A 16,267-nucleotide genomic window follows, 5' to 3' on the forward strand; every position below is an offset into this window, starting at 1 on the left:
CAGTCACCTACACCATTGATTCCACCATTGCATTCACCAGCACCATTGATTCCATCATTGCATTCACCAGTAACACCATCATTGCATTCACCAGCAACATCGATTCCATCATTTCAGTCACCTGCACCATTGATTCCAACATTGAATTCACCAGCACCATTGATTCCAGCATTACATTCACCAGTAACACCATCATTGCATTCACCAGCAACATCGATTCCATCATTTCAGTCACCTGCACCATTGATTCCAACATTGAATTCACCAGCACCATTGATTCCAGCATTACATCCACCAGCACCATTTATTCCATCATTGCATTCCCCAGTAACACCATCATTGCATTCACCAGCAACATCGATTCCATCATTTCAGTCACCTGCACCATTGATTCCACCATTGCATTCACCAGTAACACCATCATTGCATTCACCAGCAACATCGATTCCATCATTTCAGTCACCTGCACCATTGATTCCAACATTGAATTCACCAGCACCATTGATTCCAGCATTACATTCACCAGCACCATTGATTCCATCATTGCATTGACCAGCATCATTCATTCTATCATTGTATTCACCAACAACATTGGTTAAGTCAATTTTCAAATTTCCGACCCCTCAGAGCCACCATTTTCAAACTGTTACCCTGTTACCCTAGTGTTACCCCTGTTACCATGTGTTACCCTGTGTTACCACTTTTAGTAACAACGTTTTGAATTTGGTACCGTTAGAATGCAGTCAAAAAGCAACAATGGTCTAAGCAACAATGGACCAAGAAACAGCACATAAAAGAGTCTATAAATGACAAAATAAGGAAGAACTTATCCTTAAAAAGGTCTATGCCCCCCCCGGTAGCTGCAGCACGGAAATTTGATTCACTTGTTCTGGCCTGTGAAAGAAGATTGGATGAAATAACGAAAACCGAGTGCCCTGTATAAGCCTAACTCGAAACTAAATCCGGACTAAATCCACGCGATTATCGTGAAATGCGCGTGGTTTCTTATAAACACTGGATTGAAAGTAAAATATCAACTACAATTATGAACAAAATTTATCTAAAACATAAGTTCATTTAAAGTCACGCTTGTTTTCGAGATTAATTAATCTCTTAATGAAGCGAGCCTCTATTAATTGTCATACGTCATTTTTCGAATAACTTCTTGACGCAGTAATACCAATAGTGTGTTTTTGATAAGGAATTCTCTTCGTGTCCTCATTTTCGCTTGATGATTCATCCTACATTATGGTGGAGAGTGGATTAAAATGACCGAATAAGGAAAAAGAAAGTAGGATAGCCTGTACCATGTGCAAAAAGTTACTCAGCCTGTACCCTGTGAGAAAATCCAATCTCAAAGATAACAAGGCAAAATATTCCTAACTTTCAATAACATCAAAGAAAGTTTTTATAAGGCATTTTTAACAAGGAGGGACTAGCAAGATTGTTTGAAAATAGATATTAGAGTTAAAAAACATTCAGGTAAAAGAGATTTGAGTTATCAAGGCTTAACCGACAAGCGGAATCATATATACACCTGGAAAACTTTCTTATGGTTTCACACGAACTGTACGCAAGCATAACGCAAGAGACAGTCTAGTTCGGTTACAGGCTAAAACTAAAGAGGGCTCTCTGTTTGAGAGGCTAACATAATTGCATAAATAGCTGGAGTTGATTTAATAGTGCACTCATTAATAGAGAAAATTCATTAAAACTAAACTTAAATTATCAAACGGAAGAAGGAGAAAACAGAATAGGGGAAATGGTTGTTCATTGGAAGGCTTGTATCTTCTTGGTTCAATTCTTAATAATTTTCCAAGTTTATGGTGTACCGGATTTGGTAAAACTAAATGAAGGAGATGCAGTTGATGGCAATGCAGAAGAGCAATTTGGTCATACTGTTTTCAATATCAAAAATAATGATGGCAACTGTTTAAAAACTCCCATTGGTGATAAACGATTTGTCAAGGATGGCTGCGGTGTGTATTTAGATGATATACCAGGCATGAGAAATGAATTTTCAGATTTTGAATTTTTCTTACGTGATTTTAATAAAGATGATGGAGGTGGTAGTGGAAGAGCTCGGGTAAATATTTTTGTGTTTATTCAAATGAAATTTATTCCAATACATAATTCGAGCTTCTATGATTCGAACTAATTATCAGTTCCCTTTAAGAGCAAACCTCTGATTTTACTTTTGTTTTTTATCGGACTATATTGTCAGTTGGTTATGGATTAGAGGAAAACCTCGTAAATTTCTTCCCGTTCGAGTTCGAATTAGCGAGAATAAACTGTAAACTAAGAATCCAAATTCTATAGTTGACTCCAGTAACAATGGACTGGCGAAATCGAATATTTAGGTCTAGTGTGAGGATTTATATTTTTTCTGGGATACACTTTGTAACTGAAATGTGACTTTCTGTTCATAACTGTGAAGATAATTCAAACTTTCATATGTTTGTTCAAATTAAAGAAAATGACTCGATAAGTACAGGGAAAATAATTTTCTTTCTTCAACAAAGATATGAAGAAAATAAACACTTTCGTTTTTCGATTTGTTTTTCTAGTTACACTTTAACGGCTTCTTATCCTTCGGAGCGGACGCTCAAAATTCAGCCAACAAAGGAACTTGCTTGCGTTGGGACCAATCTATCTACGGATTGTTTTTGAGACATCCAAAATTGAATAATAATTATCTTGCACCTTACTGGATGAGGTGAGTAGAAAACTTTATTTTAAAGGTTTTGTTTTTAGATAAGAGTGATATCGTTTGCTTACTCATCAATTTTAATTCACAAGCTTTTCACATCGGATTGACACGGACGTGGAGCAAGATTGGTCAAAAAGAGGAAGGGAAAACATTTTTTTGCTTATATCAGCTCTAGTTTAGACGGCCCACTTTTTGCCCTGCCTATTCTAATTGTGAATTAAGGTGAGCATAAAGTTGGCTGTCTAAAGTCAATGCATTGCCCTTTTTTGACGTCAATACAATGTCTTCTTTCAAACCTTTCCAAGCAAAGATTTTAACAAACAACTTTGTGCCCTCTTTCTGCCTACTCTAACAATTAATAGGCAGGGCATAAAGTCAGCCGTCTAAACTAGAGCTCAGCATAACATAACAATAGGTAGACACTGCCCCAATATGAAATATGTGTCTGATGTGAAACAGGAACACTTATGTAAAAAAAATATCTTTAATTAAAGATCTAGTGAAAAGTCGTTTGAGCTTCGAGCATTTCAAGCTGAAATGTTTACAAGAAATAAATTTGGACGGGAAGAAAATTTGGCAGAACAAATTTAGTGAAATTTATTTTCTCCGCAATCTGCAAAATTTAAGTCGCGCAAAATTTTATTGATGTTTTATTAATTTCCCCAAATTAATGCTATTTTTTGTCTTAAAATACATCATTTAACAGCATTTTATGGTGTTTTATTTTCATCCACCAAATTAAATTCCCAACAAATTTTAATTATCCAATTATAAACAACAACAAAATCTCGGTAATTTATTGGATGGTTTCTCTGCTGGATGCCTGATTTTTTGTTTATGTCCTTCCAAATCCTAAGCCATACTCATTGAGTATAGATTGAGTTTTGAAGAGGACAGAATCCCCTCTTGAAGCTCTAGTTTAGACGGCCGACTTTCTGCCCTGCCTATTCTAATTGTTGGAAAGGTTTGAAAGAAGACATTGCATTGGCGTCAAAAGAGGGTTATGCATCGACTTTAGACAGCCCACTTTATGCCCCCTTTAATTCACAATTAGAATAGGCAGGGCAAAAACTGGACTGTCTAAACTAGAGCTAAAGTATCGTATAAAGTAGAGTAAAAATCCGCCTGTAAATTTATTTCTTCAAAGGTATTTCGAAGGTTCAGTGCACATTTTCAAATTAGAAGGTACAACACCAGAACGTTCTAGATATCGAAACAACATAATGAATGACTTAAGAGAAGGAGGATTTTTCACTGGTAAAACACATGATAATGCTGCAAAAATATTCGTCATTACTTGGTTGCGAATGGCTTCAGATGGAACTCTTCAAGACGACACAGAGTAACCTTTGATGTAAGAATTTTAATTACTGTTTTCCGAAGTAATGAAGTAGTTTAATAATTAAATAATTAACAAATTGTTAGTACAAAGACTTTATATCACGTCAAAGTGCATTTTTTTAATGAATACAGTAGTCAGGAGATTTTGATTGTTTCAAAACACCTTTTCGACTGTAGTCGCGCGAATATTTCTTTGTCCGCTTTATCCCACTAAAACCGTCCCAGTCCTTTTTTCGCACAAATAGACAATAGAAAAATGCGTCAAAAAAGGATTGGGACGGTTTTATTGGGATAAAGCGGATAAAAAATGCCCGCGCGACTACGGTCGAAAAGGAGTATTGTTTTACAAGTTTGTTTTGGACACGTGATTTCAATCGTTCTCTTTAATGACACGTGGTTTGCGCATTTTTCTATCTTTATGCCCCTTTAAGTCATTCAGCCGTCCTCAAAAGTACAAAATTCATAAACTCCTCAGTCTCTCGTGACTCGACTGAATTAAAACGTTGAAATTTCTCCTTTTAGAGACGCCTGATGAACACATTTCAATTGTACTTGATCTTACGTAATGGTGTAACGTACGGACAATTTTATCATCGAGCTTTAGACACAAATGATATTACGGTGGCAACCAGCAACATATGCTTCGGACAGGTATACAGCTAAATCTAACTTCTATTACATGAATCCTTCAATAGTTCGAACTATTTCTCAGTCCATGTCAAGGAGAAGAAAACCCTATAGAATACCTCCCACAATTCGAAATTTTCTATTATTCGAACAAATTATATTTCGAATTAATTCAGCTGCTGACTTCTTCTTCAACCAGACAGTAAATTTCTATGACGTAGCATCGCCGACACCACATTGAGGCTAGCCAGTACCACCCCGAACGCCTATGGGTGATTTTTGCCTTTCTGAAAAGTTTGCAATACTTTGTGAGGCAAAAATAGGTGCTGGGTATAATAAATAGACGAAATATGAGTACGAAGTTCTACCTTTCTAAGTCATTCTATAAGGGTAGGAAAGCAACAAAAAGTATGAAAAAAAGTCTCTTACAACAGAAAAGGTTGTCTTTCTAAAACCAAAATTCTCTTTTTTCACGAAAAGGCCTATGTAGTGTAAACTTCTTGCCAAAATGAAAGCATATTTCCAACATTATTAACACTACTAACATAGATATAATAGTCCCTCCCCCGCTAGGAACTAAAGTTATATCACCAGAGGTAAAGAGATCTCAAGCATATTGTGAAAATAAGTCCTTAGGGTCCCAAATCAGGTAATGACAACTTTCACAATATGCTTGAGACCTCTTTACCTCTGGTGATATAACTTTAGTTGCTAGCGGGGGAGGGACTATTATATCTATGTTAGTAGTGTTATATGTTCGTTAGTTCACTTGTGACCTTTTCCAATAAAGAAAAAATATCCCTTCACAGGTTGGTATCGCACGGGATATATTTTCCACAGAAAGACCTGGTCATAATGTCGGATCTTTTCCATATGGTACTGAAAATATACGATTTCTTCTGAATGATTATCCACAGCAAGTAGAATATTATTCCAATGAAGGAGGTAGCAACACTGATCTCGGAAGTTGGGTTTACAGACTATCTGCAGCACAGCGTAAGAATAAGACTTTTTTCTATTCTTCTGAGATTACATCATGGACCCAACAGCTGATTGGTCTTAAGTGACGTAAAATTACTCAATACGTCACTTGCAACCAATCAGTTGTTGGGTCCGTGGAAGACATTGCAATGGTGCATAGCATGAACTGGTTTAAAAACAAGCTTTTAACTAAACTTTCAAACTCATGTAGAAAAAATGATGAATAATTATGACGTTTGACCTCATCTCAAATTAAAGAATAACCCGAAAAATATCTCTAATTTGTTTCACTTTTTAAATAAATAAGCAATTTCAAGGCGAATATAAACGAACTAGGCCCTCAAATTTTAGCCTGGAGATCCATGCTATGATTTCTTCTTTTATATACTGATGGCATAATGAATAGCATGGTTTGGGCTGTGAGTTTGAATTTCCCAGCTCCAATCGACCGTTGAAAAACACAGTCAATCAAATTCTTTTATTGTTCCACTGGCCATACTTTCTTAGAAAAAACGCAACTTTTTTAAGTTTAATCTTTTAACTCAATTTTAGTAAGTGTGCGCTTATTTCGAATTTCCCCATGTAAACTTTTACAGTAATTTTTACAAATTCCCGTAAAAGAAACAGTATTACAAGTGTGTAAGGATAAATATTCACTAGTCACTGGTACTCACTAGTGACTCACTTGAGCGTTCTTCAACTGGTGGGATAAAGTGATAGAGCTAAATGCTAAACATTTCTCAATATTTCTTTCAATTTGGAAGTTTGTCCAACCTGGCGACTAGTGAATATTTATCCAAGGGCTGCATACACTACACAATATAGTGTTAGGCAATATATTGACGATATATTGTTGAGTGCCGGCAATATATTGAAAAGGTGTCTGCAATATATTGTCAGATTGATTTGTAATTTTCCAACAATATAGGGGGATTGTTTACAGAAAGGAAATTCCTTTTTATAATAGAGCACCTGTTATTTACTTCGTACATTATGGTCCGAAAACGATATTGACAAATATTGATCGTCAATATATTGTGTAGTCTAAGTATTAGGCCTTTACGCTTGTAATCATGTTACCATTCTGTATTTCAATAACTTTAGATCGACAAGTGGAAAGCAAATTCGATTTTTGTGAACACGATACCGACAACATAAAATGTACATGGCGTCAGGCGGCCATCGAATGCATTGAAGAAGATTGCAAAAAGGTGCAGGGAGGAAACGGATTCTTCCTTACTGGCGGACGACGAAGAAGAAGATCACTATCAACTGAGGAGTTACAGAGTCGTTCAGATAGGTTCTGCGAATATCGTGACGATGGCGAATTCGTATTCCCTTTGGATTGTAGGGGTTATTTTATTTGTGATGGTGGGAAAGTCTCATTTGCTTCATGTCCTGAAGGTCAACATTTTCATCCAAAACTTCGAACTTGTGTTGTGGAATCGCAATATTCGTGTCTGTCAAGAATGCCAATTCAGAAAGGTATGATTTACTATTCAGAATGTTCCAGAAATGCATGTATAAAGGGCAAACCAAAGACTGACAAGTAACAGGCTTCAAGTTCCTATTCATGATATGCATCACTGGAGAGGTTTCAAAGAATTTTCAAAAATTTCCACCCAAAATGTCACTTTTTCTATTGTTTAAGTGACGTATTGGGTGATAAAAATTCTCAGCAGAGTCTCCCGTTTTTTTGAATTCTCTACTTGACCCTTCTTTTTGGTTGATAAGCATTAAGCAGAGTGACACCGAGAACCAGCTTTGGGTTCGCTGTACCTTTATACTACCAATTACTTTAGAAAATGTAGAAGATATATCTTCAAAGATGACTATGGACGTTCTTATAGTGATATTCACTATTACTATGATCCTACTATACCAATACTGCAGTTGCTTCATGTTTCAAGGCTAGGATCTTATTAAGAAAATTTTATTTTGGTGTACAATAATTTACAAGTCTCGACTAGGGTCAACTAGAGTTTAACATTTATCACTGGGTAGATAAACTCAAATTATTTAGATCAATTTTCAAATCTAATTTATTCAAAATTATAAAAAATGTGGCAAACTTTTTGTCGAAACAGGTTACTACCCTAAACGCCTCTCTAAATTTTCTTTCCAACTTCAGATATGCGATCAACTGATATATCAACAATCAGTGTATCAGTAGACAACCCCATGCAAACCATTAAAACCTTAAGCAAGCTGTGGACACTCAACTTGAGGATAAAACCCAAAGCAATCACTTATACGAACGATACAAGTGTTTTCTATGCTGTTTATAATGCTCCGTTTTTCCTACCAACTCAATACCAAACACCAAGTATCTTGATGGAGAGAGGAAGCACGAAACTAAAGGTTAATTTAATGATATGCACCATTGCAACGTCTTCCGCAGACCAAACAGCTGATTGGTTGTAAGTGATGTAAAATCAGTCAATACGCCACTTGCAACTTTACCAAATTGATAGTTTTAAAGTCTATTCACGATAAGTGTGCACTCTTTTTTCTTTTACCTATAACTTTTGAAGGAATTCTTCAATCTTCAATTTTTATAAAGATATCAAACAAAGTTATAAGCTAATTGACGTCTAGAAACGCTGTTTTCTACTATTTTCTGCTGTTTTTTGGGGTCAATCACTTGTTAACTTTGTATCATAACTTTGTATTGAATAAATATTTTAGTGAAATTTTTTCACAGTGATGACTTCCAAAGATCAAAGAATCTCTCCAGTGAAAATGAAAGCTATAGCACTTTTCTAGAAGATCTTCATTTTTTTCTTCTTCATTTTCATCTTCATTTTTAGAATCTTTTTGGAGATTTTTTTATTTCAAATTGTTCCACTCACAAATATCTCTCCAACGATACCAAATTTATAAAGATTGAAGAATTCCATCAAAAGTTATAGGTAAAAGAAAAAAGAGTGCACACTTATCGTGAATAGACTTTAAAACTATCAATTTGGTAAAGTTGCAAGTGGCGTATCGACTGATTTTACGTCACTTACAACCAATCAGCTGTTGGGTCTGCGTTGTAATGTCAGAAGACATTGCAATGGTGCAAATATTGAAGAATTCCTTCAAAAGTTATAGGTAAAAGAAAAAAGAGTGCACACTTATCGTGAATAGACTTTAAAAATATTATTTGCATGGTGTCGCACTTTAAAGATATCAGTGTATTGATTTCAAATTTGTCTTTACAGCACCTGACCCCGAGAATGCAGTAAACCCCGAGAATGTAGGTTTCTCATTTTTTAGCGTTGTAGCGCTAACGATAGTTCAACTTCATAAAAAGTTGTATCAGAGCCTGCTGTTACATATTACTTATCATTTATAGACATAAAATTTAAACTTGAATTAGTTTTTTCCAACGGAAATCTGAATCAAAGTTGATCGGATACAACCTGAATTGAGGCATTTTTTGAATAAATCTTCTCTAAATCGAAATCTATGGGAATTAAGTTATGATGATAGCGTATTTTCTTACTCCTAATGAACAAAGGAAATGGGAAAAATAGTCCATTTCAAAATTTATTGTTCTAAGTCAGATATTTTGACGAAAATGTTTGACCTACTTTTTGGGGTTAATCGACCTTCAATTTTGGGCCTTCATAATCCCACACAAAAAAGTTTGTCAAATTATGTAAAACTTATTTGTTGTACTTTCATAACATGAAAGTACTACCTGAGAGATGATTGATGTTGACATTTTGAGCTGTTTTGACGTATCCCAGACCCGCTGGGACCCCACCCCAATTAGAAAACTTGCCTAAGTTTGGAATAATAGAATTTCTATCCACATTGGGACTTTAGTAGAAATCTTTGTACCCGTTGTGGGAAAAGTTCCAACGGGGCTATGAGGCAGGGGTATAGTTACGTTATTCACATATTTTAACAAAATATTTTCAACCTACAAAATAAAAACAACTTTCTTGTCTCTTCTTTTCTTCCTTTCTTTTACTTTTCCCCGTTTGTAGCACGATAAAATTAATATCTTTGTTAATTTTTTGTCAGAGTATATTTCTAAAGTATGAATTTCTTTTAGAAATTAATAATTTCGGATGAATACTGAAATTCTGCTCTCAACAACCAAATCTTTTCACCTACATTCTGGGGGTTAAAAAGCGAAAAAATCCATTTTTCAGAATAACAAAATGCTCTTTAGAATATTGTTTTGGCACAAAATATTTCTAAAATTTGCTGTTATAATTAATCCATTTGAAAAAATATCAACATTTTACTATTATCAGATTTAAAGCCATAAAACCAAACCTACATTCTGGGGGTTATAACGAAAATGGGAGTCAACTTCAAGGACCAAAAAAGTTAGCCTATCTATCAAAAGTAATGAAACTAACCCCTGGGAAAGGATTTTGGAGGTTCAAAATTTCATTGAAAACATTCATTGTTTTTAAAAATTCAAATCTACATCTTTCAGGTCTGATTCAAATTTCACCTACATTCTCGGGGTCAGGTGCTGTAGGTTTGCGGAAGCTTTAACTATCCAAGCCCATCCACCTGTCAAACAATACCAACACCACTACCTCCCAACAAATTCACCAGAGTACAAATCCAACAAATCCCGAATGGAGCTGACTCCAAATTCATCGTTAAATACAACGGTGTCATCCAATACGTTGGAACACCTACTAACTTACAAGTGTTCAAAGATGTCAAGGTCTACCCAAGAGATCCTTCAAAACCAGGAGCCAAAGTTGAAACCAAAAGCTACAAATTTTCGCAAGGTAAATAATACAAATTATGTGTCAGCTAAATACCTAATAATAATAATGATAATAATTATGCCTGTAGCAAAGAGACAAGCTGGAGTTTTTACAAGCTCTTATTTGATTTGGTTTGGTCGTTAAACAGTAATAAAACAATTTTGTTACTTTTTCTAAAGAACACGTCATCTCTATCACTTCAAATAACCAATTAGTGAAGTATCTTGTAAAAACTCCAGCTCATCCCGTAGTAAAGTCTAGTCTAGGCTAAGGAGTGCGGGAGTTTCGAGAGTTTTATTATCTCCAAATTCATTTTATTTTAGGAGTAACACAAGGCCAAGTCATTGAAACGGTTAAGAACTTCCCAAATGTATGGACATTGAAAATGACCATTCGCCCTATCAGCACCACACAAGGTAATATAATAGTTCTTTGAGTTGAAATTGGACAATTAAAGGGCTACATACACTACACATTATATTGTCAGGCAATAATTTGATGATATATTGCTGAGTGCCGGCAATATATTGAAAAGGTGTCCGCAATATATTGTGAGCTTGATTTGCAATTTTTTTCCATTTACTTCATACATCACGGTCCGAAAACGATATTGTCAAATATTGTTCGTCAATAATATATTGTGTAGTCTAAGTAGACCTTAAAGTTTAGCGGTTTTATACCTCGATGTGTCAAGATTGGAGTCGTTAATAGTCCTTATGATACAGAAGCGTACTTCAGAGTCAGAATTTTATGATACGATAATTGTTCCGGGATAATATCAGTTTGTATACTACAATTTGTCCGTCCCTTCCATCAATTTTTGCTTTTTTTCTATTATTACTGTATTAGTCGTCTATAGTATGCCAGATTACGATGTATGTAATTTAACTATCTAAAATCAGAATTATCAGTCAATATTCTCCTATAAATACGGTTGACTTGAGCATGGACAAAAGAGAATTTTTCAAATTTTGATATAACTCTAAATTCTTCAGGTGATACAAACATTCTTCACGCTACACCATACTTCGACAGCCACATCAACGGTTTCCTCAAAATCGATCTCATGAACGGAACAACAAAACCACGGATCTGCGTACCTTCCATCCGTACAGACTCTGCTAGCCCTCATTGCTTCAGATTCTTCCGAAGTCTAACTTTAAACCAGCCCATCACCTTGGAGATAAGCAGAAAACGTGCGACCTCCATTGGTACAGATCTAACAATCAATGTTAGTGGCTCGCAACGATTTTCAGTGAAATTCAACGATAAGAATCCACCACAATATGCTCAAGATGTGAATATGTATCTGTCTGATTATTGGATGCCTGCATCTAATGTTGTTCTTGAAGCTTATGAATTCACATACGCTGCACCTAACTTAAGTGGATAAATTTTCGCGTGTACTAATTTTCGCGATTGTAAAATTCCAAATAATTTTGCGTGGACTAATTTTCGCGAATCAAAGGCCTTCAAAATTTTCGCATGGGCTAAATTTCGCGAAAATGGCCAAAATTCGCGAAAACCGCGAAAATTAATCCACGCAAAAATTTATCCACTTAAGGTAACTAGAAGAAAGATTTTTTGGTCGAGTAAATATTATATTGTACATTTAAGTTATACCGGGTGTTTCAGAAAAAAGTGTACAAGCTTGAATCATTCCCAAAAATGACGCTATTTCTAAAAAATTTCTTTATAACTTTTGAACACGTGAAGCAAATTTAAAGTTTGATAGCTCAAAATACAAGTTAGTCTTTCCTCCTTCGAATTGCGAAAAATATATGATTTACAGCATTTTTAGTTTTCTTACAAACTATTTTCAAACACCCGGTATCATAAAAAATTGTAGTAGGGAATTTTATATCCCGAATACGTCGTACTACCGTAAATAATTTTATAATTTTTTAAGTCACAACCCTTTATTTTACATTTTTAGTGGATTTATTTATTTGATACTAGCACGCGTGCGTTGTATTATCGTATTTTTTCTATCACCGCAGTCTGCACAATACACCTTTTCGATCATAGCCGCCAATTGCCGCGCGGGTATTTTCTGTCCGTTTTATCCCACTTAAACCGTCCCAGTTCCTTTTTTGCACCTATAGACAATAGAAAAATGTTTCAAAAAAGAATTGGATCGAATTTAGGGGGATAATTAAATAATTAAGTGGCATGCGTCTTGACCGCACGACTACGGGCAAAAAGGTGTATATCGTATTATCGTGTATTTTCAAAGTTAGCGGCTAAATCTACAACAATCTGCACAATATATGAATATGTTTGTATTTATTGTTGGACGAACACATCTGATGATCTTGAGAAACTTACAAATTCAAAAATGGAGCAGTAAACTAGGTGTAGGAGAATGATATTTTTGAAATTAAACATTGGGCTCTTCCAGAAAAAAATTGAATATGGGGGGGGGGAGATATGACATTTTTTGGAAGTTTACCCCCGGAAATTGTGACATTTGATCCCCCGGACAACAGATCTAAACCCCCGGACAAGCATCAGTTAACCTCCTGGAAATTCATAATTACCCCTAAACAGAGCAGTTTTGTAGGTTTTTCACTACCCCTCAGACAATATATCCAATATATCCTCCACCCCCAATGAACGAATTTTTTTCTGGAAGAGCACATTGCATCATCCATATGTATTTCAAATTGGGAATGAAAAAGCAATTTCGTTTGTAATGAATTTATTTTATTTATATAAAGAAAATATAATCGTGAGCAGGATATTACTCTAGTAGAATTAACTCAAAAAAAGCCTTAGTCTTGAAAAAAATGAATAAATGACGTGACTTAATGTTAACCCTTAGGGGTCCTAGATTCACCAGAAAGACCCGCAATCGACTCAAAAATAATTTCGTACTTTTTCTTCAACTCATGGTAGAATTATGGTATAGTTACCACTTCCCTATCAGTGAACCTTCAATTTTAGCGAAGATCATCACTGCGAAAACGTTTTCTTAAAACATATACTCGAGATTCAAAGAATTTACTTGTTGACGATTTTATCGTCCGTTAAATGGATATAAACGTGGAAAATATAATACAAAAATTTCCTATTAGCAGATTCAAGTAAAAAAAGTCATGAAAAAACGTCGAAAAAAGCTCTGATTGGCTAGAAAAATGCTTACATAAACATATTTTTATCAAAATGTCCAAAATATGAGGTAATCTTTGTCTGTCTCAGCCAATGTATTGGTGATGTATTTGTGGAAGTGTCTTTCCTTCAAAAAACTTCATTTTTGGCAATTTTCTCCACTAAATTTCCATACGAAAATAGCTATAACTTGGGATGTAGCCAAATAGAAAATTTTTCCGAAAAAATCTGAATAAAGAAATCATTTGTCATTAACTTAAAAAAAGTTTGAAACAATAAAATGATTTCCCCAAGGGAATTAGGCTTTTTTTGTGAAAATTATATGATAGCGTCTTTATGACGTTTTATTAAGGTCCATTCCACACTTATTCCTTAATTACTCATGATGTAATTACTTAAATTCATTTTTTCAAAAGCAGTTTGTTCTTAAACATGTCAAAGAAGCGAAAACATAAGGTTTTATCTTCAAATTCTGAATGTCCAGAGCCCTTAAGCAAATTTATAAATCTGTTTTTTTCTGCGACGGAGTCGGTAAGCTATTGGTTTGTCTAGATCCTGACTGACTGACTGACTGACTGACTTTGCAGGGAGGTTAAAGATTTGATTGTGCTCCTTATTTATCACACATATTATTCGCCTCTTCACGTTTGCCGATTGGGTATCAAATCTTTTTGATGAATTCTAAAAAAAATTTTCAGCTTAGAGGAGCGAATGCAAAATTACATACTTTCTTCTAAACTCGATATGCTGATCACGAAAAATGATGAAAATTTCAACTTAAGCAGTTGCTTCAGTTTTCTGTTTTATATATTTGCTGCTTCAACATTTTACGTTTTCTTCAAACCACGATATTTTTCAAACATGTATCGGAAAAATACACAATCATGGACAAAAGGTTTGTAGACTTCTGCAATATTTGCAAAGTACTTCAATATCGATCAAAAACGTTCCCAAGAGGTTCTGGATGCTTTCCAAAGTCAAAGTCAAAGTCTTCTAAATTCACCCACTGCAGTCTAACCACGAAGGGCTTGATTAACTGGCTTACACCAGTATCAAAACGCTGATTTTTTGTTTGTGGTTCCCTCAAAAGCAATTCAAAAGCAATGCAACGACTTCAAAAGCGTTTTTCTTAACTTCCCTCCTCTTTCAGACACATTGAAGAGTCATTTTGCTCTATTTCTCATCATTTTCACTGAAATTTCATTTGTCTACAACCTTTTGTCGATGATTGCAGCTTGGAAACAGCAATGTGTTAAGTTTTGCTTTGAATCGCATTGTAAGAATGACACTGCATATTTTTCATGATATGAATGCACTTCCTCGAGGTTAACGTTATCAGAAGGGCGGTTCCACGAAATAGGAGATTGATTACTTTTTCTTGTTTATGTAATGTTGTGTAAAAAGCTTTTTATAAGAGCAGTGTGAGAACACCAGGCTGAAAATTGTCCGAAAACCAAGAACAAAAAACAACAAACCCGAACTTCAGATTTTAACTGATTTTAAGGACCATGTTTAGTCTTTGTACACCCCCTTCTCACAGACCCACTGGGACCCCTTTCCATTGGAAAAATAGGCCAAAATATCGTCCCCGGTGGAAGATTATCCTCCAATTTTTGTCCCCACTGAATATAATCAAATAAACCAATCCTCAATGCAAAATATTGTACTATTTTTCCCATCCCCACCCCATTTTCTGACTTGAAAACAAAAGAATTGAAATCCCCAGTCATAAAAAATATAGGAATATCACTCCCCATCGACTTTCAGTCCGTTAGTTTTATCCCCACTGGCTGAAAAAAATCCTACCGGGTCTGTTAGAAGGGGGTTTCTTTATATAAACAAAAACCAAAGCATTTGAGCCTAAAAATCTTCAATGGTGAGGAACATTTGCGAGGCAGGAACAAAATTAATTGTTTTCTTTAAATAAAAAGCGTGTTAGTATTGAGTCAGAAAGGTTTATAGGTAAGGTTTCAAAAACAAGGAAGTGACTAGCACACGAACCAATTACATTAATCCATTGTTCTTAACTTGTTCTTAATATTTATGCCATCGAAGCCTTATGGTCTTACACAAATTTTCTTACAAAAAAGTACATCGAGGTTTACAAATTTAAAACATGAGATAAGATAACAAGTTAAGGTTTCATAAATAAAGGAAGTGAAAATCAACACATGCATTAATTACATTAGTAATTGGTACCCTTAATTCCGGGTATTTACTTTCTGTACAGTACTGCTTTGTGTCATAAACAAGATGAGTTTTTAGGGGAAAAACTGAAACAAATTTTACGTGTTCAGCGAGAAAATATCCTTATATAATCAGTGTTTTTTTTTCGCACAGCTTCCGGCGCTATTTTTAGCATACTTATTTACAGATCTAAAAGGATTCATTTTTCAGTTTACTGCCCATCATGCAAAAAGATCACCTAAAAATACCACAAAAGTCCCTGACGTGCAGAATTATGTATTACCGAACGTCAATCATTTGATTGGTTTAGGAACATAACAATAAATATGATTGATTTATTGTTTGCTCGTGTTGCAATTTGGTCGATTAATTTGACTGCGACTCTAACTAATTGAGCGTCAGCAATTAATTTTTTAAATTTAAATGTAAATCAAATTCCTTGAACATGACCAATTAAAACTCAGTGACCGTAAACCTTAAATCATTTTAATAAAACCTCAACGAGGAAGAGTGGATGAGTCTAGATAAGGCTTAATTTTATCATTTTCATCATCACGTATAAATATAAGGGTTGGTATGAGAA

General features: G+C 34.8%; 2 protein-coding genes across 2 annotated transcripts; both read left to right on the forward strand.

The window, feature by feature from the left end:
- The first annotated feature begins 1,704 nt into the window (after window positions 1–1,704).
- Window positions 1,705–4,058, forward strand: LOC136802498 (uncharacterized). The gene is made up of 3 exons (XM_067059228.1): window positions 1,705–2,086; window positions 2,568–2,716; window positions 3,858–4,058. Exons 1-3 carry the CDS (start codon window positions 1,763–1,765, stop codon window positions 4,054–4,056), a joined length of 672 nt encoding a protein of 223 aa, XP_066915329.1. The 5' UTR covers window positions 1,705–1,762; the 3' UTR covers window positions 4,057–4,058.
- On the forward strand, window positions 3,999–11,779 carry LOC136802540 (uncharacterized). The gene is made up of 8 exons (XM_067059276.1): window positions 3,999–4,064; window positions 4,574–4,702; window positions 5,488–5,674; window positions 6,764–7,144; window positions 7,791–8,020; window positions 10,146–10,407; window positions 10,710–10,802; window positions 11,382–11,779. The coding sequence occupies exons 2-8, from the start codon at window positions 4,583–4,585 to the stop codon at window positions 11,777–11,779; spliced, it is 1,671 nt and encodes a 556-aa protein (XP_066915377.1). The 5' UTR covers window positions 3,999–4,064; window positions 4,574–4,582.
- Window positions 11,780–16,267: the final 4,488 nt, after the last annotated feature.

The sequence above is a fragment of the Clytia hemisphaerica genome, unplaced genomic scaffold, assembly GCF_902728285.1.
Source record: "Clytia hemisphaerica strain Z4C2 unplaced genomic scaffold, Clytia hemisphaerica genome assembly, whole genome shotgun sequence".
In the NCBI taxonomy this organism is placed as follows: Eukaryota; Metazoa; Cnidaria; class Hydrozoa; order Leptothecata; family Clytiidae; genus Clytia; species Clytia hemisphaerica.